At 45.6% G+C, this 26,619-nt stretch overlaps 1 protein-coding gene across 1 annotated transcript; it reads right to left on the bottom strand.

Moving 5' to 3' along the window:
- Nucleotides 1-3,293: 3,293 nt before the first annotated feature.
- Nucleotides 3,294-24,912, bottom strand: LOC139472727 (integumentary mucin C.1-like). The gene is made up of 5 exons (XM_071255177.1): nucleotides 24,706-24,912; nucleotides 21,806-21,908; nucleotides 9,388-9,767; nucleotides 4,288-4,452; nucleotides 3,294-3,440 (listed from the first exon to the last, which is right to left on the bottom strand). The coding sequence occupies exons 1-5, from the start codon at nucleotides 24,910-24,912 to the stop codon at nucleotides 3,294-3,296; spliced, it is 1,002 nt and encodes a 333-aa protein (XP_071111278.1).
- Nucleotides 24,913-26,619: the final 1,707 nt, after the last annotated feature.

The raw sequence follows: 26,619 nt of genomic DNA, 5'->3' as shown, positions 1-26,619 counted from the left end.
TCATTTAAAACTTCCTATTAACTATAACGTTTGATACTAAACAGCGTAACTGATGTTATGAGTGGAACAGTCTGATCTTGATCATAAAATTCAGACAAGGTTGATCCCACTCGTACCTGGCAATTTCAATTCTGTAGAATTGTGAAATAAAATGAGACAAACGACCCTCAATTCCACCTCATGAAGATCTCTTGAAACAAAAGAACCTTCCGAACAAATGATTCTAATCTAATTCACATTGGATTTTTGTGATCAGATTATTATTGTTAGGTACCATATTAGTCTATTGTTGACCATTCATTCTATGGTTTCACACATACAGGTCATACATGATATTTGCGTCTAATTGGACGGATGATATGATAACGGTCCGGTTTCAGTTTTAGATACATGAGTGTGCGCTGAGGTGGTCTGCAGCTCATGAATGGACAATACTTCACTACATTCCTCTTCCTTATCAGAATTAAATATGTATATCTTTCTTTCTATTTGTGCTTTGAATTTCTATAATTTTCATATATAATTAGTTGAGCAAGACTGTGTAGCTGAAGTTCCTCCTAATGCATGTGCTGTATCTGATGTGCTGGTTAGTAGTGTGCCATTCTCCATCAGATGCTGAAGATTAGATTGGGGAGCTTTACCTTTTATCCTTTGCACTGTATTCCAAACATTAGACATACATGAACGTCTGTGGATTTATTTCAGAACATAGCTCGGCCAACATTATCCTTTATTTGCTTTTAAAATTTCAAAATTATGTAAGTTACAAACTGTTGGGTGATGGCGGAAATACTTCTCTGCCCTTTTCCTCACTTTCTGAGCTTGTTTACAATCAGTGTTAAACAAGGGTTTAGGCAATTTCTTATGGATCTGTAGATAACTTTAGTATGTACCTATTCATCAGCTATTTATTTCATTTAAGAGGTCAGAAAAAAATCTGAATAGGTTTTTAGGTTTATTTGAGCGATAAACGATGAGCAAGAGTTGTTTCTCGTAAAATAAAACATTACAGGGAAAACAGACCAAGATGGGCGGAGCTAGTCGTTTATATCGGATATAGGATATCGACAACTTGTAAGCCTCTCTACGGCTCTTAATACAAAATTAAAAATATAATAAAAATATTTATTTGTATTTAATAATGATGACTTCTTGAATAGAGTCTGACCTCGGCAATGTCGGACAAGTCCATTTTATGAACATGGGGTTTAAGTTTGGTATTTCCCGGATATTCTCAATTTTTACGTCGATTATCTGTACCTTTTCCCCCAATACAGATTGCCGTAGCTCTCCAAATTTTGAATACGATCGTTCGGCCTTTTGCCATCTACGTTGCCCAGCTACATTTTATGAGGAACAACTCACTGAACACATACCCCTAAAACGTAGCGTGTTCAATGAAAGAAACAGAAGTTATTACATATTTTATAAAAAGTATCCATACAGAGATCGACATTGGACGGAAAATAGAACAATTCGACAGTAAGAATCAACTGTGATAATATACTACTCAAAATTTGATAAGGATCACTAGGTGATATGTGTGTAAGTTACCACAAACATAACAAAAGACATGACTCTGACTCAGAAACGTGTTTAATCATGTTATGAATGAAAATTCATGAACGGCATGAACTTGTATCAATATGGAATGTTTGAAATCTGCAAACACCAAAAGGCATTTCATTAAAAAATGTTAACAGCAAACAAGAGAAAGAATTACACAGTTATGAGGGATAGTCCATCATTACACTTAGTCGATGAAGTGTCAATATCGAGTATGACCTCCCCTTGCATCAATGACGGCCTGACAACGTCGAGATATGCTGTCAATAAGCACCCGGATGTTCCCAATGGGAAGGTTGTTCCACTCTTCCACGAGGGCATGTCCGAGCTCTGCCAAAGTCGTGGGTTGTGCTCTACGGCGTGAAAGGGCAACCTGCAGCATGTTCCAGACATGCTCAATCGGGTTCAAGTCCGGCGAGCGCGCTGGCCAATCCATGCGGACAATTGTCTCCTGCTCAAGGTACTGCTCAACCACCCTGGCGCGATGAGGACGGGCGTTATCATCCATCAGGATGAACTCAGGGCCAACAGCACCAGCGTAGGGTCTGACGTACACATCGAGGATCTCATCCCGGTACCTCACCCCCTTCATTGTTCCTCTCTCCAGGACATGAAGATCTGTCCTTCCATCTCTGTTGATTCCACCCCAGACCATGATGGAACCACCACCATAACGGTCATGTTCACTGATGTTGGCATCATGGAAACGTTCACGTTGTCGTCGCTACACCCGCTGCCTCCTGTCTGTAAAGTCCAAACAATATCTGGACTCATCGGTGAACAGAACTGGAACCCAATCGTTCCGTGTCAAAGTGACATGATCTTCAGCCCATTCCAATCGTTCCCGCCGGTGTCGAACAGTCAGGGGGATTCGGACACATGCCCTTCTCGAGTAGAGACCTGCATTGTGAAGACGATTCCGTATAGTCTGAGTGGACACATTCACCCCCGAGGCGTTCAGGAGGTCGTTACGTAGGCTTGTTGCTGTCCAGAAGGGATGACGTCGTGCCTGAAGAGCCACAAAATGATCTTGGCGTTGGGTTGTCGACCTCTGACGACCGCCCCCATGTCGGTGTGCTGCTGTACCAAAATTTTGCTGTCGGGACCAGGCCCTGCTTACAACGCTCTGGCTGACGTTTAGTGCATTGGCAACGTCACGTTGTGAATAGCCAGCATCAAGCATTCCAATACATCTGTCCAGTTGTTCTGTCGTCAGGCGACGCCTTACACGTTGAGGGGGCATTGCGTAGATAAACGTAGTGTAAACACTCAATTGAGTTTAAAGTTTCAGAATGAATCAGACACCGTTGCCTGATTGGAAATCGTGCAATGGTAGCAAAAGCATGAACTGTGATGTGAAACGCATTTCCCATGGCATGAAATGCACGTGCAAGTGTGTTGGAGACGTTTTTGATTTCACTTGAACACAATATTGCCAGTTATGCAGTTATTTTGGTTTTTTTTAAGAAAAATATCTACGATCCTTATCAAATTTTGAGTAGTATATAATAAACTCAATATTCCATGTACATCTGTGTGAAACCAGTTTACCGTTGCCATGACATTGCAAATGATTGCATTTGATGAAAGTGGCATTGACAGTTAATACATAACTCAATTTCTCTGTCAGTAAGTGAGATTGACAAACACCTCACAGACGTAATCCATCAAGCGATGCGACAATGTATACAAAAACAAACGAAAGGAAACATTGTTCCCTAAGAGGGTCAAGTGCACTGGAACAGTGAGAGTCTGTAGGATCCCCCACACATCTGACTGCTGTTGCCCTCACACGGAGTGTTGCAGGTCCTGTCGCTCACAGCAGTGTACTTCACGTTGTCATAGGAGTTTCCACAGAAGCAATGGTTATAGTACTGAAAGAACATGCGTGCACTGTGTTATGTTGTAAGCTGCATTATATATTGTGGAGTGGGCTTCTGCCTACCTAAACAATGTGTTTGTTTGTTGTTTAACGCCGCACTCAGCAATATTCCAGCTATATGACGGCGGTCTGTAAATAAGCGAGTCTTGATCATTTGTCAAAGCTCTCTCAACAAAATTCAAATTAAGTTTGTTGTAATTATTTTCGTTCAATAATTCTTTCGTGGTGAACTCGAGTCTCGCGCAAGGATGTTACGCATGCGCACCTATTACCAGATATGGTACATATTTCTACCACTTTTCCGGCCGATGCCTGTTTGATAAGAGCGCGAAGCTTGCTTTGAGTACCAACTGTGGAATCACTTCATTCTACCGATCTTCCTCTCTATCGTCAATACTTTACTTACTTTGTTTGCTTGTTGTTTAACACCATACTCCAACTATTTGACGGCGGTCTGTAAAAAACTCGAGTTTGGACCAGACAATCCAGTGATTGACATTATGGGAATCGATCCATGCAATTGAGTTACGATGTATCATCCAAGTCACCCTGACCACCCGATCCCGTTAGTCGCCTCTTACGACAAGCATAGTCACCTTTTACGACAAGCAGGGGTTGCTGAAGACCTATTCTACACCGGATCTTTACTGATACATTACTCAGACTGTAAATCGGCTGTGTATATTCATCGGTCAAAGGGGAACAAGCCCGTGAACCACTGACGATGCTTCCTCTGACACTGCCATTACAAATAATCTTTCTGGGATTGCGAGGTTGTAAAGGTCGATTACCACAACATTTATGACATCTCAAGCTCGAGTGATTTACAGTGTATTTACCTCGACTCCAGCAAAAAGATAGTTGCCCTGTCTACAGCGAGTCAGGCACCATTCATGCGTCATGGAGTCGTCCTTGACGTGTAGATCGTTGATCATTCTGTCAGCGTCATCCAGGTAGCATCCCCTATACGCGGCACCTGCAATACGATCTGCATCAAATGTCGTCTCGGATTTACTGCTTACACAACGAGATATGGATTTAATAACATATATAAAACCGGGAGTCAGGGCTCATGTCTCGGAAACTGGTTTTACGTTGAAGTCAGGATCAATCCAGCATTACCCCATATCGTCCAGGGGGGCATGGGTGGCCCAGTCGTCTAAGGCGCCGCGATTCGCTGTGCAGATTTGCCTCCCTTGGGCACGCCAGAAACCTATGATTGTGGGTTCGAATCCCGGTTCGCCCCGATTATGTTTCTAGGGTTGTCAGCACCATACCCGTGCTCCTGGTAAACGTCTGAAACCTGCATCACTACTGGCACCTCCCACATGAAGCTGATAGCCGCGATATAACTGGAATACTGTTAAAAGTGGCATTAAACCCAACTCACTCACTCACCCATGTCGTCCAGCGTCAAGCAGCTGGTGACTTGTAATGGAGAGTTAATTGTAATTGTCCCTCAATGACTGATATGTCTACTGTAATATAAAACTCTCTATATTTCAAAGACCCGTACAATTCGTGGGAGAATAGGTTTGCAGCAACCCATGCTTGCCGTAAAAGGCAACTATGCTTGTTGTAACAGGCGACTAACAGGATCGGGGAGTCAGGTTCGCTGACTTGGTTGAAGCATGTCATCGATCCCAATTGCGTGGATGGATTGTGGATCAATCACTTCTCCTGTGATCCGTGCATTTCGAGATGTGGCGTCCAGTACAGCAGGCTTTCACATGAAACCTGACCATTCAGATATGATTGTTGCCCCGTGTAAACGAGTCATTCCTTACAGTGTAAAACAACAGTCATTAACTACTCAGATATGATTGTTGCCCCGTGTAAACGAGTCATTCCTTACAGTGTAAAACAACAGTCATTAACTACTCAGATATGATTGTTGCCCCGTGTAAACGAGTCATTCCTTACAGTGTAAAACAACAGTCATTAACTACTCAGATATGATTGTTGCCCCGTGTAAACGAGTCATTCCTTACAGTGTAAAACAACAGTCATTAACTACTCAGATATGATTGTTGCCCCGTGTAAACGAGTCATTCCTTACAGTGTAAAACAACAGTCATTAACTACTCAGATATGATTGTTGCCCCGTGTAAACGAGTCATTCCTTACAGTGTAAAACAACAGTCATTAACTACTCAGATATGATTGTTGCCCCGTGTAAACGAGTCATTCCTTACAGTGTAAAACAACAGTCATTAACTACTCAGATGTGATTGTTGCCCCGTGTAAACGAGTCATTCCTTACAGTGTAAAACAACAGTCATTAACTATTCAGATATGATTGTTGCCCCGTGTAAACGAGTCATTCCTTACAGTGTAAAACAACAGTCATTAACTATTCAGATATGATTGTTGCCCCGTGTAAACGAGTCATTCCTTACAGTGTAAAACAACAGTCATTAACTACTCAGATATGATTGTTGCCCCGTGTAAACGAGTCATTCCTTACAGTGTAAAACAACAGTCATTAACTATTCAGATATGATTGTTGCCCCGTGTAAACGAGTCATTCCTTACAGTGTAAAACAACAGTCATTAACTATTCAGATATGATTGTTGCCCCGTGTAAACGAGTCATTCCTTACAGTGTAAAACAACAGTCATTAACTATTCAGATATGATTGTTGCCCCGTGTAAACGAGTCATTCCTTACAGTGTAAAACAACAGTCATTAACTACTCAGATATGATTGTTGCCCCGTGTAAACGAGTCATTCCTTACAGTGTAAAACAACAGTCATTAACTACTCAGATATGATTGTTGCCCCGTGTAAACGAGTCATTCCTTACAGTGTAAAACAACAGTCATTAACTACTCAGATATGATTGTTGCCCCGTGTAAACGAGTCATTCCTTACAGTGTAAAACAACAGTCATTAACTACTCAGATATGATTGTTGCCCCGTGTAAACGAGTCATTCCTTACAGTGTAAAACAACAGTCATTAACTATTCAGATATGATTGTTGCCCCGTGTAAACGAGTCATTCCTTACAGTGTAAAACAACAGTCATTAACTATTCAGATATGATTGTTGCCCCGTGTAAACGAGTCATTCCTTACAGTGTAAAACAACAGTCATTAACTACTCAGATATGATTGTTGCCCCGTGTAAACGAGTCATTCCTTACAGTGTAAAACAACAGTCATTAACTATTCAGATATGATTGTTGCCCCGTGTAAACGAGTCATTCCTTACAGTGTAAAACAACAGTCATTAACTACTCAGATATGATTGTTGTCCCGTGTAAACGAGTCATTCCTTACAGTGTAAAACAACAGTCATTAACTATTCAGATATGATTGTTGCCCCGTGTAAACGAGTCATTCCTTACAGTGTAAAACAACAGTCATTAACTATTCAGATATGATTGTTGCCCCGTGTAAACGAGTCATTCCTTACAGTGTAAAACAACAGTCATTAACTACTCAGATATGATTGTTGCCCCGTGTAAACGAGTCATTCCTTACAGTGTAAAACAACAGTCATTAACTACTCAGATATGATTGTTGCCCCGTGTAAACGAGTCATTCCTTACAGTGTAAAACAACAGTCATTAACTACTCAGATATGATTGTTGCCCCGTGTAAACGAGTCATTCCTTACAGTGTAAAACAACAGTCATTAACTACTCAGATATGATTGTTGCCCCGTGTAAACGAGTCATTCCTTACAGTGTAAAACAACAGTCATTAACTACTCAGATATGATTGTTGCCCCGTGTAAACGAGTCATTCCTTACAGTGTAAAACAACAGTCATTAACTACTCAGATATGATTGTTGCCCCGTGTAAACGAGTCATTCCTTACAGTGTAAAACAACAGTCATTAACTACTCAGATATGATTGTTGCCCCGTGTAAACGAGTCATTCCTTACAGTGTAAAACAACAGTCATTAACTACTCAGATATGATTGTTGCCCCGTGTAAACGAGTCATTCCTTACAGTGTAAAACAACAGTCATTAACTACTCAGATATGATTGTTGCCCCGTGTAAACGAGTCATTCCTTACAGTGTAAAACAACAGTCATTAACTACTCAGATATGATTGTTGCCCCGTGTAAACGAGTCATTCCTTACAGTGTAAAACAACAGTCATTAACTATTCAGATATGATTGTTGCCCCGTGTAAACGAGTCATTCCTTACAGTGTAAAACAACAGTCATTAACTACTCAGATATGATTGTTGCCCCGTGTAAACGAGTCATTCCTTACAGTGTAAAACAACAGTCATTAACTACTCAGATATGATTGTTGCCCCGTGTAAACGAGTCATTCCTTACAGTGTAAAACAACAGTCATTAACTACTCAGATATGATTGTTGCCCCGTGTAAACGAGTCATTCCTTACAGTGTAAAACAACAGTCATCAACTATTCAGATATGATTGTTGCCCCGTGTAAACGAGTCATTCCTTACAGTGTAAAACAACAGTCATTAACTACTCAGATATGATTGTTGCCCCGTGTAAACGAGTCATTCCTTACAGTGTAAAACAACAGTCATTAACCATTCAGATATGATTGTTGCCCCGTGTAAACGAGTCATTCCTTACAGTGTAAAACAACAGTCATTAACTATTCAGATATGATTGTTGCCCCGTGTAAACGAGTCATTCCTTACCGTGTAAAACAACAGTCATTAACTACTCAGATATGATTGTTGCCCCGTGTAAACGAGTCATTCCTTACAGTGTAAAACAACAGTCATTAACTATTCAGATATGATTGTTGCCCCGTGTAAACGAGTCATTCCTTACAGTGTAAAACAACAGTCATTAACTATTCAGATATGATTGTTGCCCCGTGTAAACGAGTCATTCCTTACAGTGTAAAACAACAGTCATTAACTACTCAGATATGATTGTTGCCCCGTGTAAACGAGTCATTCCTTACAGTGTAAAACAACAGTCATTAACTACTCAGATATGATTGTTGCCCCGTGTAAACGAGTCATTCCTTACAGTGTAAAACAACAGTCATTAACTACTCAGATATGATTGTTGCCCCGTGTAAACGAGTCATTCCTTACAGTGTAAAACAACAGTCATTAACTATTCAGATATGATTGTTGCCCCGTGTAAACGAGTCATTCCTTACAGTGTAAAACAACAGTCATTAACTACTCAGATATGATTGTTGCCCCGTGTAAACGAGTCATTCCTTACAGTGTAAAACAACAGTCATTAACTACTCAGATATGATTGTTGCCCCGTGTAAACGAGTCATTCCTTACAGTGTAAAACAACAGTCATTAACTACTCAGATATGATTGTTGCCCCGTGTAAACGAGTCATTCCTTACAGTGTAAAACAACAGTCATTAACTACTCAGATATGATTGTTGCCCCGTGTAAACGAGTCATTCCTTACAGTGTAAAACAACAGTCATTAACTACTCAGATATGATTGTTGCCCCGTGTAAACGAGTCATTCCTTACAGTGTAAAACAACAGTCATTAACTATTCAGATATGATTGTTGCCCCGTGTAAACGAGTCATTCCTTACAGTGTAAAACAACAGTCATTAAGTATTCAGATATGATTGTTGCCCCGTGTAAACGAGTCATTCCTTACAGTGTAAAACAACAGTCATTAACTACTCAGATATGATTGTTGCCCCGTGTAAACGAGTCATTCCTTACAGTGTAAAACAACAGTCATTAACTACTCAGATATGATTGTTGCCCCGTGTAAACGAGTCATTCCTTACAGTGTAAAACAACAGTCATTAACTATTCAGATATGATTGTTGCCCCGTGTAAACGAGTCATTCCTTACAGTGTAAAACAACAGTCATTAACTATTCAGATATGATTGTTGCCCTGTGTAAACGAGTCATTCCTTACAGTGTAAAACAACAGTCATTAACTATCCAGATGTATCGTTGAGATATCGCTTGGTGTACCTGGTGTAGTTACAGATGCTGTTGTAACAGTCACCGCTGCGGATGTTGCGGGCGATATAGTAACCGAATCTGAAGTTGTAGTGGTCGTGGCACCGGGAGCTGTAGTCGTTACAGAAGTAGCAGTGATGCAAGCAGTTGTGGCGGCACCCGGGACTGTAGTCGTCACAGATGTAGCAGTGGTAGAAGCAGTAGTGGTGGCACCCGGGTCTGTAGTCGTCACAGACGTAGCAATGGTAGCATCCGGGACTGTAGTCGTCACAGAAGTAGCAGTGGTAGAAGCAGTAGTGGTGGCAGCCGGGACTGTGGTCGTCACAGACGTAGCAGTGGTAGCATCCGGGACTGTAGTCGTCACAGAAGTAGCAGTGGTAGAAGCAGTAGTGGTGGCACCCGGGACTGTGGTCGTCACAGACGTAGCAATGGTAGCATCCGGGACTGTAGTCGTCACAGACGTAGCAGTGGTAGAAGCAGTAGTGGTGGCAGCCGGGACTGTGGTCGTCACAGACGTAGCAGTGGTAGCATCCGGGACTGTAGTCGTCACAGAAGTAGCAGTGGTAGAAGCAGTAGTGGTGGCAGCCGGGACTGAAGCAGTGGATGCAGCTGAGATATATGAGGAATCGATTTTGTCATTTATACAACGTTTATAATCCATGGGGTTCAATTTTAGCAATTGCGATGATCATGACCATGGACTTTCAACATCGTTGATTAGACGTTAAGTCTGTTATTGTTGTTGTAATACCGACACGGTTTGTGTTTAGATAAAAGATAAATTAGAATTATTGTTTGCATGTCGTTTCTTGGAATATCGATCACCCAAACATATCTCCATAAACAAAGTTTGTTTTGCGTTTTATTGATTACATTGATTGATTACATGAGAATCGTAAATGATGGCCTGATCTCGATGACGATTCGTAGTAGTAGCTGCAGTCATGGTAGCAGCAGTAGTAGCTGCAGTAGCTGCAGTCATGGTAGCAGCAGTAGTAGCTGTAGTAGCTGCAGTCATGGTAGCAGCAGCAGCAGTAGCTGCAGTCATGGTAGCAGCAGTAGTAGCTGCAGTAGCTGCAGTCATGGTAGCAGCAGTAGTAGCTGTAGTAGCTGCAGTCATGGTAGCTGCAGTCATGGTAGCAGCAGTATTAGCTGTAGTAGCTGCAGTCATGGTAGCAGCAGTATTAGCTGTAGTAGCTGCAGTCATGGTAGCAGCAGTAGTAGCTGTAGTAGCTGCAGTCATGGTAGCAGCAGTAGTAGCTGTAGTAGCTGCAGTCATGGTAGCAGCAGTAGTAGCTGTAGTAGCTGCAGTCATGGTAGCAGCAGTAGTAGCTGTAGTAGCTGCAGTCATGGTAGCAGCAGTAGTAGCTGTAGTAGCTGCAGTCATGGTAGCAGCAGTAGTAGCTGCAGTCATGGTAGTAGTAGTAGTAGCTGTAGTAGCTGCAGTCATGGTAGCAGCAGCAGTAGCTGCAGTCATGGTAGCAGCAGCAGTATCTGCAGTCATGGTAGCAGCAGTAGTAGCTGCAGTCATGGTAGCAGCAGTAGTAGCTGCAGTCATGGTAGCAGCAGTAGTAGCTGCAGTCATGGTAGCAGCAGTAGTATCTTCAGTCATGGTAGCAGCAGCAGTAGCTGCAGTCATGGTAGCAGCAGCAGTAGCTGCAGTCATGGTAGCAGCAGTAGTAGCTGCAGTCATGGTAGCAGCAGCAGTATCTGCAGTCATGGTAGCAGCAGTAGTATCTGCAGTCATGGTAGCAGCAGTAGTAGCTGCAGTCATGGTAGCAGCAGTAGTAGCTGCAGTCATGGTAGCAGCAGTAGTAGCTGCAGTCATGGTAGCAGCAGTAGTAGCTGCAGTCATGGTAGCAGCAGTAGTAGCTGCAGTCATGGTAGCAGCAGTAGTAGCTGCAGTCATGGTAGCAGCAGCAGTATATGCAGTCATGGTAGCAGCAGTAGTATCTTCAGTCATGGTAGCAGCAGCAGTAGCTGCAGTCATGGTAGCAGCAGCAGTAGCTGCAGTCATGGTAGCAGCAGTAGTAGCTGCAGTCATGGTAGCAGCAGTAGTATCTGCAGTCATGGTAGCAGCAGTAGTAGCTGCAGTCATGGTAGCAGCAGCAGTATATGCAGTCATGGTAGCAGCAGTAGTAGCTGCAGTCATGGTAGCAGCAGTAGTAGCTGCAGTCATGGTAGCAGCAGTAGTAGCTGCAGTCATGGTAGCAGCAGCAGTATATGCAGTCATGGTAGCAGCAGTAGTAGCTGCAGTCATGGTAGCAGCAGTAGTAGCTGCAGTCATGGTAGCAGCAGCAGTAGCTGCAGTCATGGTAGCAGCAGCAGTAGCTGCAGTCATGGTAGCAGCAGTAGTAGTAGCTGCAGTCATGGTAGCAGCAGTAGTAGCTGCAGTCATGGTAGCAGCAGTAGTAGCTGCAGTCATGGTAGCAGCAGTAGTAGCTGCAGTCATGGTAGCAGCAGCAGTATCTGCAGTCATGGTAGCAGCAGCAGTAGCTGCAGTCATGGTAGCAGCAGCAGTATATGCAGTCATGGTAGCAGCAGTAGTAGCTGCAGTCATGGTAGCAGCAGTAGTAGCTGCAGTCATGGTAGCAGCAGTAGTAGCTGCAGTCATGGTAGCAGCAGCAGTATATGCAGTCATGGTAGCAGCAGTAGTAGCTGCAGTCATGGTAGCAGCAGTAGTATCTGCAGTCATGGTAGCAGCAGCAGTATCTGCAGTCATGGTAGCAGCAGCAGTAGCTGCAGTCATGGTAGCAGCAGTAGTAGTAGCTGCAGTCATGGTAGCAGCAGTAGTAGCTGTAGTAGCTGCAGTCATGGTAGCAGCAGTAGTAGTAGCTGCAGTCATGGTAGCAGCAGTAGTAGCTGCAGTCATGGTAGCAGCAGTAGTAGCTGCAGTCATGGTAGCAGCACCAGTATATGCAGTCATGGTAGCAGCAGTAGTAGCTGCAGTCATGGTAGCAGCAGTAGTATCTTCAGTCATGGTAGCAGCAGCAGTAGCTGCAGTCATGGTAGCAGCAGCAGTAGCTGCAGTCATGGTAGCAGCAGTAGTAGCTGCAGTCATGGTAGCAGCAGCAGTATCTGCAGTCATGGTAACAGCAGTAGTAGCTGCAGTCATGGTAGCAGCAGTAGTAGCTGCAGTCATGGTAGCAGCAGTAGTATCTGCAGTCATGGTAGCAGCAGTAGTAGCTGCAGTCATGGTAGCAGCAGTAGTAGCTGCAGTCATGGTAGCAGCAGTAGTAGCTGCAGTCATGGTAGCAGCAGTAGTAGCTGCAGTCATGGTAGCAGCAGCAGTATATGCAGTCATGGTAGCAGCAGTAGTATCTTCAGTCATGGTAGCAGCAGCAGTAGCTGCAGTCATGGTAGCAGCAGCAGTAGCTGCAGTCATGGTAGCAGCAGTAGTAGCTGCAGTCATGGTAGCAGCAGCAGTATCTGCAGTCATGGTAGCAGCAGTAGTAGCTGCAGTCATGGCAGCAGCAGCAGTATATGCAGTCATGGTAGCAGCAGTAGTAGCTGCAGTCATGGTAGCAGCAGTAGTAGCTGCAGTCATGGTAGCAGCAGTAGTAGCTGCAGTCATGGTAGCAGCAGCAGTATATGCAGTCATGGTAGCAGCAGTAGTAGCTGCAGTCATGGTAGCAGCAGTAGTAGCTGCAGTCATGGTAGCAGCAGCAGTAGCTGCAGTCATGGTAGCAGCAGTAGTAGCTGCAGTCATGGTAGCAGCAGTAGTAGCTGCAGTCATGGTAGCAGCAGCAGTATATGCAGTCATGGTAGCAGCAGTAGTAGCTGCAGTCATGGTAGCAGCAGTAGTATCTGCAGTCATGGTAGCAGCAGCAGTATCTGCAGTCATGGTAGCAGCAGCAGTAGCTGCAGTCATGGTAGCAGCAGTAGTAGTAGCTGCAGTCATGGTAGCAGCAGTAGTAGCTGTAGTAGCTGCAGTCATGGTAGCAGCAGTAGTAGTAGCTGCAGTCATGGTAGCAGCAGTAGTAGCTGCAGTCATGGTAGCAGCAGTAGTAGCTGCAGTCATGGTAGCAGCAGCAGTATATGCAGTCATGGTAGCAGCAGTAGTAGCTGCAGTCATGGTAGCAGCAGTAGTATCTTCAGTCATGGTAGCAGCAGCAGTAGCTGCAGTCATGGTAGCAGCAGCAGTAGCTGCAGTCATGGTAGCAGCAGTAGTAGCTGCAGTCATGGTAGCAGCAGCAGTATCTGCAGTCATGGTAACAGCAGTAGTAGCTGCAGTCATGGTAGCAGCAGTAGTAGCTGCAGTCATGGTAGCAGCAGTAGTATCTGCAGTCATGGTAGCAGCAGTAGTAGCTGCAGTCATGGTAGCAGCAGTAGTAGCTGCAGTCATGGTAGCAGCAGTAGTAGCTGCAGTCATGGTAGCAGCAGTAGTAGCTGCAGTCATGGTAGCAGCAGCAGTATATGCAGTCATGGTAGCAGCAGTAGTATCTTCAGTCATGGTAGCAGCAGCAGTAGCTGCAGTCATGGTAGCAGCAGCAGTAGCTGCAGTCATGGTAGCAGCAGTAGTAGCTGCAGTCATGGTAGCAGCAGCAGTATCTGCAGTCATGGTAGCAGCAGTAGTAGCTGCAGTCATGGCAGCAGCAGCAGTATATGCAGTCATGGTAGCAGCAGTAGTAGCTGCAGTCATGGTAGCAGCAGTAGTAGCTGCAGTCATGGTAGCAGCAGTAGTAGCTGCAGTCATGGTAGCAGCAGCAGTATATGCAGTCATGGTAGCAGCAGTAGTAGCTGCAGTCATGGTAGCAGCAGTAGTAGCTGCAGTCATGGTAGCAGCAGCAGTAGCTGCAGTCATGGTAGCAGCAGCAGTAGCTGCAGTCATGGTAGCAGCAGTAGTAGTAGCTGCAGTCATGGTAGCAGCAGTAGTAGCTGCAGTCATGGTAGCAGCAGTAGTAGCTGCAGTCATGGTAGCAGCAGTAGTAGCTGCAGTCATGGTAGCAGCATAAGTATATGCAGTCATGGTAGCAGCAGTAGTAGCTGCAGTCATGGTAGCAGCAGTAGTAGCTGCAGTCATGGTAGCAGCAGTAGTAGCTGCAGTCATGGTAGCAGCAGCAGTATATGCAGTCATGGTAGCAGCAGTAGTAGCTGCAGTCATGGTAGCAGCAGTAGTATCTGCAGTCATGGTAGCAGCAGCAGTATCTGCAGTCATGGTAGCAGCAGCAGTAGCTGCAGTCATGGTAGCAGCAGTAGTAGTAGCTGCAGTCATGGTAGCAGCAGTAGTAGCTGTAGTAGCTGCAGTCATGGTAGCAGCAGTAGTAGTAGCTGCAGTCATGGTAGCAGCAGTAGTAGCTGCAGTCATGGTAGCAGCAGTAGTAGCTGCAGTCATGGTAGCAGCAGCAGTATATGCAGTCATGGTAGCAGCAGTAGTAGCTGCAGTCATGGTAGCAGCAGTAGTATCTGCAGTCATGGTAGCAGCAGCAGTATCTGCAGTCATGGTAGCAGCAGCAGTAGCTGGAGTCATGGTAGCAGCAGTAGTAGTAGCTGCAGTCATGGTAGCAGCAGTAGTAGCTGTAGTAGCTGCAGTCATGGTAGCAGCAGTAGTAGTAGCTGCAGTCATGGTAGCAGTAGTAGTAGCTGTAGTAGCTGCAGTCATGGTAGCAGCAGTAGTAGCTGCAGTCATGGTAGCAGCAGTAGTAGCTGCAGTCATGGTAGCAGCAGTAGTAGCTGCAGTCATGGTAGCAGCAGTAGTATCTGCAGTCATGGTAGCAGCAGTAGTAGCTGCAGTCATGGTAGCAGCAGTAGTAGCTGCAGTCATGGTAGCAGCAGTAGTAGCTGCAGTCATGGTAGCAGCAGCAGTATATGCAGTCATGGTAGCAGCAGTAGTAGCTGCAGTCATGGTAGCAGCAGTAGTAGCTGCAGTCATGGTAGCAGCAGCAGTAGCTGCAGTCATGGTAGCAGCAGTAGTAGCTGCAGTCATGGTAGCAGCAGTAGTAGCTGCAGTCATGGTAGCAGCAGTAGTAGCTGCAGTCATGGTAGCAGCAGTAGTAGCTGCAGTCATGGTAGCAGCAGCAGTATATGCAGTCATGGTAGCAGCAGTAGTAGCTGCAGTCATGGTAGCAGCAGCAGTATCTGCAGTCATGGTAGCAGTAGTAGCTGCAGTCATGGTAGCAGCAGCAGCAGCTGCAGTCATGGTAGCAGTAGTAGCTACAGTCATGGTAGCAGCAGTAGTAGCTGCAGTCATGGTAGCAGCAGTAGTAGCTGCAGTCATGGTAGCAGCAGCAGTATCTGCAGTCATGGTAGCAGCAGTAGTAGCTGCAGTCATGGTAGCAGCAGCAGTATATGCAGTCATGGTAGCAGCAGTAGTAGCTGCAGTCATGGTAGCAGCAGTAGTAGCTGCAGTCATGGTAGCAGCAGTAGTAGCTGCAGTCATGGTAGCAGCAGCAGTATATGCAGTCATGGTAGCAGCAGTAGTAGCTGCAGTCATGGTAGCAGCAGTAGTATCTGCAGTCATGGTAGCAGCAGCAGTATCTGCAGTCATGGTAGCAGCAGCAGTAGCTGCAGTCATGGTAGCAGCAGTAGTAGTAGCTGCAGTCATGGTAGCAGCAGTAGTAGCTGTAGTAGCTGCAGTCATGGTAGCAGCAGTAGTAGTAGCTGCAGTCATGGTAGCAGCAGTAGTAGCTGCAGTCATGGTAGCAGCAGTAGTAGCTGCAGTCATGGTAGCAGCAGCAGTATATGCAGTCATGGTAGCAGCAGTAGTAGCTGCAGTCATGGTAGCAGCAGTAGTATCTGCAGTCATGGTAGCAGCAGCAGTATCTGCAGTCATGGTAGCAGCAGCAGTAGCTGCAGTCATGGTAGCAGCAGTAGTAGTAGCTGCAGTCATGGTAGCAGCAGTAGTAGCTGTAGTAGCTGCAGTCATGGTAGCAGCAGTAGTAGTAGCTGCAGTCATGGTAGCAGTAGTAGCAGCAGTAGTAGCTGCAGTCATGGTAGCAGCAGTAGTATCTGCAGTCATGGTAGCAGCAGCAGTATCTGCAGTCATGGTAGCAGCAGCAGTAGCTGCAGTCATGGTAGCAGCAGTAGTATCTGCAGTCATGGTAGCAGCAGTAGTAGCTGCAGTCATGGTAGCAGCAGTAGTAGCTGCAGTCATGGTAGCAGCAGTAGTAGCTGCAGTCATGGTAGCAGCAGCAGTATATGCAGTCATGGTAGCAGCAGTAGTAGCTGCAGTCATGGTAGCAGCAGTAGTAGCTGCAGTCATGGTAGCAGCAGCAGTAGCTGCAGTCATGGTAGCAGCAGTAGTAGCTGCAGTCATGGTAGCAGCAGTAGTAGCTGCAGTCATGGTAGCAGCAGTAGTAGCTGCAGTCATGGTAGCAGCAGTAGTAGCTGCAGTCATGGTAGCAGCAGCAGTATATGCAGTCATGGTAGCAGCAGTAGTAGCTGCAGTCATGGTAGCAGCAGCAGTATCTGCAGTCATGGTAGCAGTAGTAGCTGCAGTCATGGTAGCAGTAGTATCTGCAGTCATGGTAGCAGCAGCAGTAGCTGCAGTCATGGTAGCAGTAGTAGCTGCAGTCATGGTAGCAGCAGTAGTAGCTGCAGTCATGGTAGCAGTAGTATCTGCAGTCATGGTAGCAGCAGCAGTAGCTGCAGTCATGGTAGCAGTAGTAGTAGCTGCAGTCATGGTAGCAGCAGTAGTAGCTGTAGTAGCTGCAGTCATGGTAGCAGCAGTAGTAGTAGCTGCAGTCATGGTAGCAGCAGTAGTAGCTGCAGTCATGGTAGCAGCAGTAGTAGCTGCAGTCATGGTAGCAGCAGCAGTATATGCAGTCATGGTAGCAGCAGTAGTAGCTGCAGTCATGGTAGCAGCAGTAGTATCTGCAGTCATGGTAGCAGCAGCAGTATCTGCAGTCATGGTAGCAGCAGCAGTAGCTGCAGTCATGGTAGCAGCAGTAGTAGTAGCTGCAGTCATGGTAGCAGCAGTAGTAGCTGTAGTAGCTGCAGTCATGGTAGCAGCAGTAGTAGTAGCTGCAGTCATGGTAGCAGTAGTAGTAGCTGTAGTAGCTGCAGTCATGGTAGCAGCAGTAGTAGCTGCAGTCATGGTAGCAGCAGTAGTAGCTGCAGTCATGGTAGCAGCAGTAGTATCTGCAGTCATGGTAGCAGCAGTAGTAGCTGCAGTCATGGTAGCAGCAGTAGTAGCTGCAGTCATGGTAGCAGCAGTAGTAGCTGCAGTCATGGTAGCAGCAGCAGTATATGCAGTCATGGCAGCAGCAGTAGTAGCTGCAGTCATGGTAGCAGCAGTAGTAGCTGCAGTCATGGTAGCAGCAGCAGTAGCTGCAGTCATGGTAGCAGCAGTAGTAGCTGCAGTCATGGTAGCAGCAGTAGTAGCTGCAGTCATGGTAGCAGCAGTAGTAGCTGCAGTCATGGTAGCAGCAGTAGTAGCTGCAGTCATGGTAGCAGCAGCAGTATATGCAGTCATGGTAGCAGCAGTAGTAGCTGCAGTCATGGTAGCAGCAGCAGTATCTGCAGTCATGGTAGCAGTAGTAGCTGCAGTCATGGTAGCAGTAGTATCTGCAGTCATGGTAGCAGGAGCAGTAGCTGCAGTCATGGTAGCAGTAGTAGCTGCAGTCATGGTAGCAGCAGTAGTAGCTGCAGTCATGGTAGCAGTAGTATCTGCAGTCATGGTAGCAGCAGCAGTAGCTGCAGTCATGGTAGCAGCAGTAGTAGCTGCAGTCATGGTAGCAGCAGCAGTATCTGCAGTCATGGTAGCAGCAGTAGTAGCTGCAGTCATGGTAGCAGCAGCAGTAGCTGCAGTCATGGTAGCAGCAGTAGTAGCTGCAGTCATGGTAGCAGCAGTAGTAGCTGCAGTCATGGTAGCAGCAGCAGTATATGCAGTCATGGTAGCAGCAGTAGTAGCTGCAGTCATGGTAGCAGCAGTAGTAGCTGCAGTCATGGTAGCAGCAGTAATATATGCAGTCATGGTAGCAGCAGTAGTAGCTGCAGTCATGGTAGCAGCAGTAGTAGCTGCAGTCATGGTAGCAGCAGCAGTAGCTGCAGTCATGGTAGCAGGAGCTGTAGCATCCAGCATTGTTGCCAATTCCCTTTTATTTATATGTGACATTCACCTTTTAATTGTGAGGAAGAGGGTATATTTAAAAGCTCAGAGGGAAATCATACCTCATTAGCCTTAAGAATAGTAAAGTGCAAATGTACAAGTTACATAATGGTCGTTCTGGTGCATATAAAAAAACCTGTCTGATTCTAAACACTTTCAAATATTCTGCACACATGTACTATTCATTCTTTTGACTCCTCGTGATCAGGACACCAGCACACTTACTACCATACCACGTGCACGCACTTTCAAATTCCCCAATGGTGACACAGTAGGCACACATCATCTGGGTCCCTCGGGCTGGAATTTGCGGCCCTGGCGGCACAGGCGTCGTTTGAGTCTGAAGATTCGATGTCTGGGCGACACGAATGCACGCCAGGTGTCAGGTTTATTCTGTTCCATTCCAATTTTTCCTTTTTGACTTGACAGGATGTTTTCTCCAAGAATCAAATTCTCCACCATTGCCTTGTCTCTGAGAATCAAGTTCTCCGTCATTACTACCAACGATTGCACTGATGACTTTCCTGTTATTGTCGGCTGTGATTTCGACTTCTCGAATTCTACATTCTGTTTTCTGCTAAAGAATGCCACACTGTATTCTTGTATAAATGAATGCTGTTTATTTGGGCCATTGCAGCCAGCGTGTCAAAAGGATAAATGCCACATGCCTGGAAAGGGGCCTGGAGATTCGTTGGAGTCAAACATGACAGACCAAATGACACTGAATGTGTGCCTACAGAGCCGGTAGCATGGTCACGCTTGAACTTGTGTCTAAAGTTGTTGAAAACCCTGCAAAACGGACCGAAACATCCGACATCCATAGGTTGCAGGACGTGGGATGTATGTGCTGGTAACAGAAAAAGAATATTATATTCACGCCCCCAGTTTATCCATGGTAGAGAAACTATAGGCGCGGAGACAGGGTGTTCCAGAACGTGGTGCTCCGGGTAATAACGAAAACCTTCGGAGCTCGGCTGTCCAGGATGAGAGGCTATCCAGGATGAGAGGCTGTCCAGGATGAGAGGCTATCCAGGATGAGAGGTTGTCCAGGATGAGAGGCTGTCCAGGATGAGAGGCTGTCCAGGATGAGAGGCTGTCCAGGATGAGGGGCTGTCCAGGATGAGGGGCTGTCCAGGATGAGAGGCTGTCCAGGATGACGTGGTGCTCCGGGTAATAACGAAAACCTTCGGAGCTCGGCTGTCCAGGATGAGAGGCTATCCAGGATGAGAGGCTGTCCAGGATGAGAGGCTATCCAGGATGAGAGGTTGTCCAGGATGAGAGGCTGTCCAGGATGAGAGGCTGTCCAGGATGAGAGGCTGTCCAGGATGAGGGGCTGTCCAGGATGAGGGGCTGTCCAGGATGAGAGGCTGTCCAGGATGAGGGGCTGTCCAGGATGAGAGGCTGTCCAGGATGAGAGGCTGTCCAGGATGAGAGGCTGTCCAGGATGAGGGGCTGCTCAGGATGAGAGGCTGTCCAGGATGAGGGGCTGTCCAGGATGAGAGGCTGTCCAGGATGAGGGGCTGTCCAGGATGAGAGGCTGTCCAGGATGAGAGGCTGTCCAGGATGAGAGGCTGTCCAGGATGAGAGGCTATCCAGGATGAGAGGCTGTCCAGGATGAGGGGTTATCCAGGATGAGAGGCTGTCCAGGATGAGGAGCTGTCCAGGATGAGAGGCTGTCCAGGATGAGAGGCTGTCCAGGATGAGAGGCTGTCCAGGATGAGAGGCTGTCCAGGATGAGGGGCTATCCAGGATGAGAGGCTGTCCAGGATGAGAGGCTGTCCAGGATGAGAGGCTGTCCAGGATGAGAGGCTGTCCAGGATGAGAGACTTTCCAGGATGAGGGGCTGCTCAGGATGAGGGGCTATCCAGGATGAGAGGCTGTCCAGGATGAGATGCTGTCCAGGATGAGGGGCTGCTCAGGATGAGGGGCTATCCAGGATGAGAGGCTGTCCAGGATGAGGGGCTGCTCAGGATGAGGGGCTATCCAGGATGAGAGGCTGTCCAGGATGAGGGGCTGTCCAGGATGAGGGGCTGTCGAGGATGAGAGGCTGTCCAGGATGAGAGGCTGTCCAGGATGAGAGGCTGTCCAGGATGAGAGGCTGTCCAGGATGAGGGGCTGCTGAGGATGAGGGGCTGTCCAGGATGAGAGGCTGTCCAGGATGAGGGGCTGTCCAGGATGAGGGGCTGTCCAGGATGAGAGGCTGTCCAGGATGAGAGGCTGTCCAGGATGAGAGGCTGTCCAGGATGAGAGGCTGTCCAGGATGAGAGGCTGTCCAGAATGAGAGGCTGTCCAGGATGAGACCAGGTGATGCCCCTCCATTAGCTCCTCGTTCAGTCGTTTTCCGTTCTGCATATCTGAGTCTGGTCGCGGTATTTGACTTGTGATTGGTGACGGCAGATGGTATGGCGTGGTTGGTTGACACAATTGGTCGCGGTATTTGACTTGTGATTGGTGACGGCAGATGGTATGGCGTGGTCGGTTGACACAATTGGTCGCGGTATTGACTTGTGATTGGTGACGGCAGATGGTATGGCGTGGTCGGTTGACACAATTGGTCGCGGTATTTGACTTGTGATTGGTGACGGCAGATGGTATGGCGTGGTCGGTTGAAACAATTGGTCGCGGTATTTGACTTGTGATTGGTGACGGCAGATGGTATGGCGTGGTCGGTTGACACAATTGGTCGCGGTATTTGACTTGTGATTGGTGACGGCAGATGGTATGGCGTGGTTGGTTGACACAATTGGTCGCGGTATTGACTTGTGATTGGTGACGGCAGATGGTATGGCGTGGTCGGTTGACACAATGCAGGGTGGGGTGGATGTTCCACTCCTCCCTTTTCTTCTACTTTCCAGATGCGACGTGTACTGACTTTCAAGTCGCACTTGTCAAGTCGCCTTTCACGTAGAATTGGCGCGTTGATTAAACTTTCAGATCTGACTAACACTTGATGGCATGTTTACCTTCCTGAACTTGAACCGCAGCATATTGTCAGTCTGAGCGAAAAATGGAGGTCGCTCGGTTGTCACTGAATCGGTGGTAGTGCTGTCTCTCTTTTCGTATCATGGGAATATAAAATGGCTGACTGAAAACAGATGACTAACGAAAACACACAACGGGAGGATACATAATGTGGGTATAGGTAGTTGACAAAGAAGTAAAGGATAGTTGTGACGATAACCTTCTAGAGGGAGGCAGACATAATGTGGGTATAGGTAGTTGACAAAGAAGTAAAGGATAGTTGTGACGATTACCTTCTAGAGGGAGGCAGACATAATGTGGGTATAGGTAGTTGACAAAGAAGTAAAGGATAGTTGTGACGATTACCTTCTAGAGGGAGGCAGACATAATGTGGGTATAGGTAGTTGACAAAGAAGTAAAGGATAGTTGTGACGATTACCTTCTAGAGGGAGGCAGACATGGCAGGAAGCTGCTTCAGCTGGAGCACAGACGTGGGTGTCAGGACAAGGACGTCCTGTACACGGATGACGCGGACCCTAACAGAGAAGTATGTATGAGGATCATATCATATGCCCAAAATGATGTATTGTCGTCTTGTGAATTACTGAACATAAAAATAAGAGCAAAAGCTTGGGTTCCCCAGACCCTGAATGGCGTAGATAAATATGAGCATACCATTCCTGGGATCCTGCCTACAAAGGTATGTGTACATGACTGAGATATTTTAGAATTACCAGTGAAAAGCTTTACTGAGGCCTTGAATGTTGTAACCTTGATCAAACAACTTCTGAGCAACAGATCTACATATGGAACAGTTGCGGCGGTCTCTGTGAATTTTCTATATCGAACATTTTGATATATTTGTAACATTTATGATACACCTATTCTTAAAAGAATAATTTGTATATAGTTTTAAATTGATAAAATATGATTCTCAAATGTTAATTTTAAATAGGCAGAATTGAGAAGGGGTTGGGATGTTTCATGTTCTGTCAAGTGAATGCGTGAGGATTATTCACTGAAATTGTGAATAAATATAACTTAACATTCAACAATAGAAATTGCATTGACTTTCGGTGATAACCACACGTGGATCTCAGAGTCATTCAAAGCGCCTGTAAAACCACTTTATGGATGTTTATACATATTCAAATTAGGGGCTACTGATTCTTTTATATTTTAGTTGGATTCAGGGTTCATTCAAAGTAATCATGTTTGTCCCATGGAAGTCTTCCTTTTGACAACTTCATGTCTGCCCAAAACAACAGCATTATTTCATTGTTCTGTTCATTGCTTGCCGCCGCATCTGATATATTCCAGCTATATGACGGCGTCTGTAAATAATCGAGTCTTGTCCAAACAATCCAGTGACTAAGTATCGATCCTCGCTTGGTATACGTGACATACACACAACCAAGTCACCGAGCCTGACACCCGATCCCGTCAGTCGTCTTACAACAAGCATGGGTTGCTGGGGATCTGTATTCCTATATAGGTGTATACAATACGTTCTGCCATAATTGGTGTGTCAACCTATCCAGTTTCTTACCTACCTTCTATCCACTATACCAGCTTACTATCGCTAGGCAAGCTACAAGTTATACAGATTATTGTACCTTCATGCATCCTTCAAACTACCTACCATCTGTGATGTGTGTACCTCTCTACTATCTTCAGGCAAGCTACAAGTTATACAGATTATTCTGCCGTCATGCATCCTTCAAACTACCTACCATCTGTGATGTGTGTACCTCTCTACTATCTTCAGGCAAGCTACAAGTTATACAGATTATTGTACCTTCATGCATCCTTCAATAACAACACCAAACTACCTACCATCTGTGATGTGTGTACCTCTCTACTATCTTCAGGCAACCTACAAGTTATACAGATTATTGTACCTTCATGCATCCTTCAATAACAACACCAAACTACCTACCATCTGTGATGTGTGTACCTCTCTACTATCTTCAGGCAAGCTACAAGTTATACAGATTATTGTACCTTCATGCATCCTTCAATAACAACACCAAACTACCTACCATCTGTGATGTGTGTACCTCTCTACTATCTTCAGGCAAGCTACAAGTTATACAGATTATTGTACCTTCATGCATCCTTCAATAACAACACCAAACTACCTACCATCTGTGATGTGTGTACCTCTCTACTATCTTCAGGCAACCTACAAGTTATACAGATTATTCTGCCGTCATGCATCCTTCAATAACAACACCAAACTACCTACCATCTGTGATGTGTGTACCTCTCTACTATCTTCAGGCAACCTACAAGTTATACAGATTATTCTGCCGTCATGCATCCTTCAATAACAACACCAAACTACCTACCATCTGTGATGTGTGTACCTCTCTACTATCTTCAGGCAAGCTACAAGTTATACAGATTATTCTGCCGTCATGCATCCTTCAAACTACCTACCATCTGTGATGTGTGTACCTCTCTACTATCTTCAGGCAAGCTACAAGTTATACAGATTATTGTACCTTCATGCATCCTTCAATAACAACACCAAACTACCTACCATCTGTGATGTGTGTACCTCTCTACTATCTTCAGGCAACCTACAAGTTATACAGATTATTCTGCCGTCATGCATCCTTCAAACTACCTACCATCTGTGATGTGTGTACCTCTCTACTATCTTCAGGCAAGCTACAAGTTATACAGATTATTCTGCCGTCATGCATCCTTCAAACTACCTACCATCTGTGATGTGTGTACCTCTCTACTATCTTCAGGCAAGCTACAAGTTATGCAGATTATTGTACCTTCATGCATCCTTCAATAACAACACCAAACTACCTACCATCTGTGATGTGTGTACCTCTCTACTATCTTCAGGCAACCTACAAGTTATACAGATTATTCTGCCGTCATGCATCCTTCAATAACAACACCAAACTACCTACCATCTGTGATGTGTGTACCTCTCTACTATCTTCAGGCAAGCTACAAGTTATACAGATTATTGTACCTTCATGCATCCTTCAATAACAACACCAAACTACCTACCATCTGTGATGTGTGTACCTCTCTACTATCTTCAGGCAAGCTACAAGTTATACAGATTATTGTACCTTCATGCATCCTTCAATAACAACACCAAACTACCTACCATCTGTGATGTGTGTACCTCTCTACTATCTTCAGGCAACCTACAAGTTATACAGATTATTCTGCCGTCATGCATCCTTCAATAACAACACCAAACTACCTACCATCTGTGATGTGTGTACCTCTCTACTATCTTCAGGCAACCTACAAGTTATACAGATTATTGTACCTTCATGCATCCTTCAAACTACCTACCATCTGTGATGTGTGTACCTCTCTACTGATACATCGGGGTTCCGACGTGGTCGGAGATGTGTCGGTGAATGCTGAGTCCTGAAGCCGACAGTTTCTGGTTTCCCTGACCCAGCTCATAGCTTTACATCGTTTGGAGAACCAGCAGAAGTTCACACAACCGATGTAAGTAGGTGTATACTTGACTGTATAGAAGCCCCCATGGCACATGTCTGCAGTGTTGTCACAAGGTCCTTGCTGTGACCACACCACAGAGAGCAATGTCAAGGTTGATGCCATGTATACAAAAGACATCTTCTCAAGTGAAGACATACTTCACTAATACCAGCGTCATGTGCTTACGTGCCCCGTGGTATTTTGCATTGATTTTTAGTTTTAAATAGCTACATCATTGCATTGTGTGCCTGCAGTAGTATGTGGATGGAATAATATTGATTAAAGCCGAGAGGATAATTAGAGTTTGTATCAGTAGCTGGTTCTCATATGTAGACATAAACCTAGTACTTAACAAAACTGAAGACAGTCCCAACGACGTGTATTATGATACATTTGGTTTTGATGAACGCTTCGCCATGGAAACAAAACAAATACAAGGAGGTATAATCGAAGTTCACTGCAAGGATGCTGGATGTGACGTCAAACCCAACTCAAAATGCTGCTGTCAGTATTGAAATTGAAATATTTATATTTTTTTTTAAATCAAGGACGGGATGACCTGATTGATAGTAAACACATAACTAACTAGAAATTACTTTGCACTTGTGAAAGAGAAGCAGGCCCAACACCATCATTTGCAGGAGACGTCCATATCAGTTATGCCACAATACATGTCAAGTGTTATAGCATTATGAGGAATTACACATACCCCAGTCCTAACTCAGACCCTAACCCTAACACTAACCCTAACACTAACACTAACACTAACACTAACACTAACCCGAACCCGAACCCGAACCCGAACCCGAACCCTAACCCTAACACTAACCCGAACCCGAACCCGAACCCGAACCCGAACCCTAACCCTAACACACTAACACTAACACTAACACTAACACTAACACCAACACCAACACCAACACTAACCCGAACTCGAACCCGAACCCTAACCCTAACCCTAACCCGAACACACTAACACTAACACCAACACCAACACCAACACCAACACCAACACCAACACCAGCACCAACACCAACACCAACACCAACACCAACCCGAACTCGAACCCGAACCCTAACCCTAACCCTAACCCTAACCCGAACCCGAACCCGAACCCTAACCCTAACCCTAACCCTAACCCGAACCCGAACCCTAACCCTAACCCTAACCCTAACCCTAACCCTAACCCTAACCCGAACCCTAACCCGAACCCTAACCCTAACACTAACACTAACACTAACCCGAACCCGAACCCGAACCCGAACACTAACACTAACACTAACCCGAACCCGAACCCGAACCCTAACCCTAACCCGAACCCTAACACACTAACACACTAACACACTAACACTAACACTAACACTAACACTAACACTAACCCGAACCCTAACACTAACCCTGACTAACACACTAACACTAACACTAACACTAACACTAACACTAACCCTAACACTAACCCGAACCCGAACCCGAACCCGAACCCTAACCCGAACCCTAACACTAACACTAACACTAACACTAACCCGAACCCGAACCCGAACCCTAACCCTAACCCTAACCCTAACCCTAACACACTAACACACTAACACTAACACTAACACTAACACTAACACTAACCCTAACCCTAACCCTAACCCTAACCCGAACCCTAACCCTAACCCTAACACTAACACACTAACACACTAACACTAACACTAACACACTAACACACTAACACTAACACTAACACTAACACTAACCCGAACCCGAACCCGAACCCGA

Source organism: Haliotis cracherodii, unplaced genomic scaffold, assembly GCF_022045235.1.
Source record: "Haliotis cracherodii isolate W230 unplaced genomic scaffold, xgHalCrac1.p SCAF_25, whole genome shotgun sequence".
Classification (NCBI taxonomy): Eukaryota; Metazoa; Mollusca; class Gastropoda; order Lepetellida; family Haliotidae; genus Haliotis; species Haliotis cracherodii.
The sequence above is the reverse complement of the archived record's forward strand: the minus strand, read 5'-3'. Positions and strand labels throughout refer to the sequence as shown.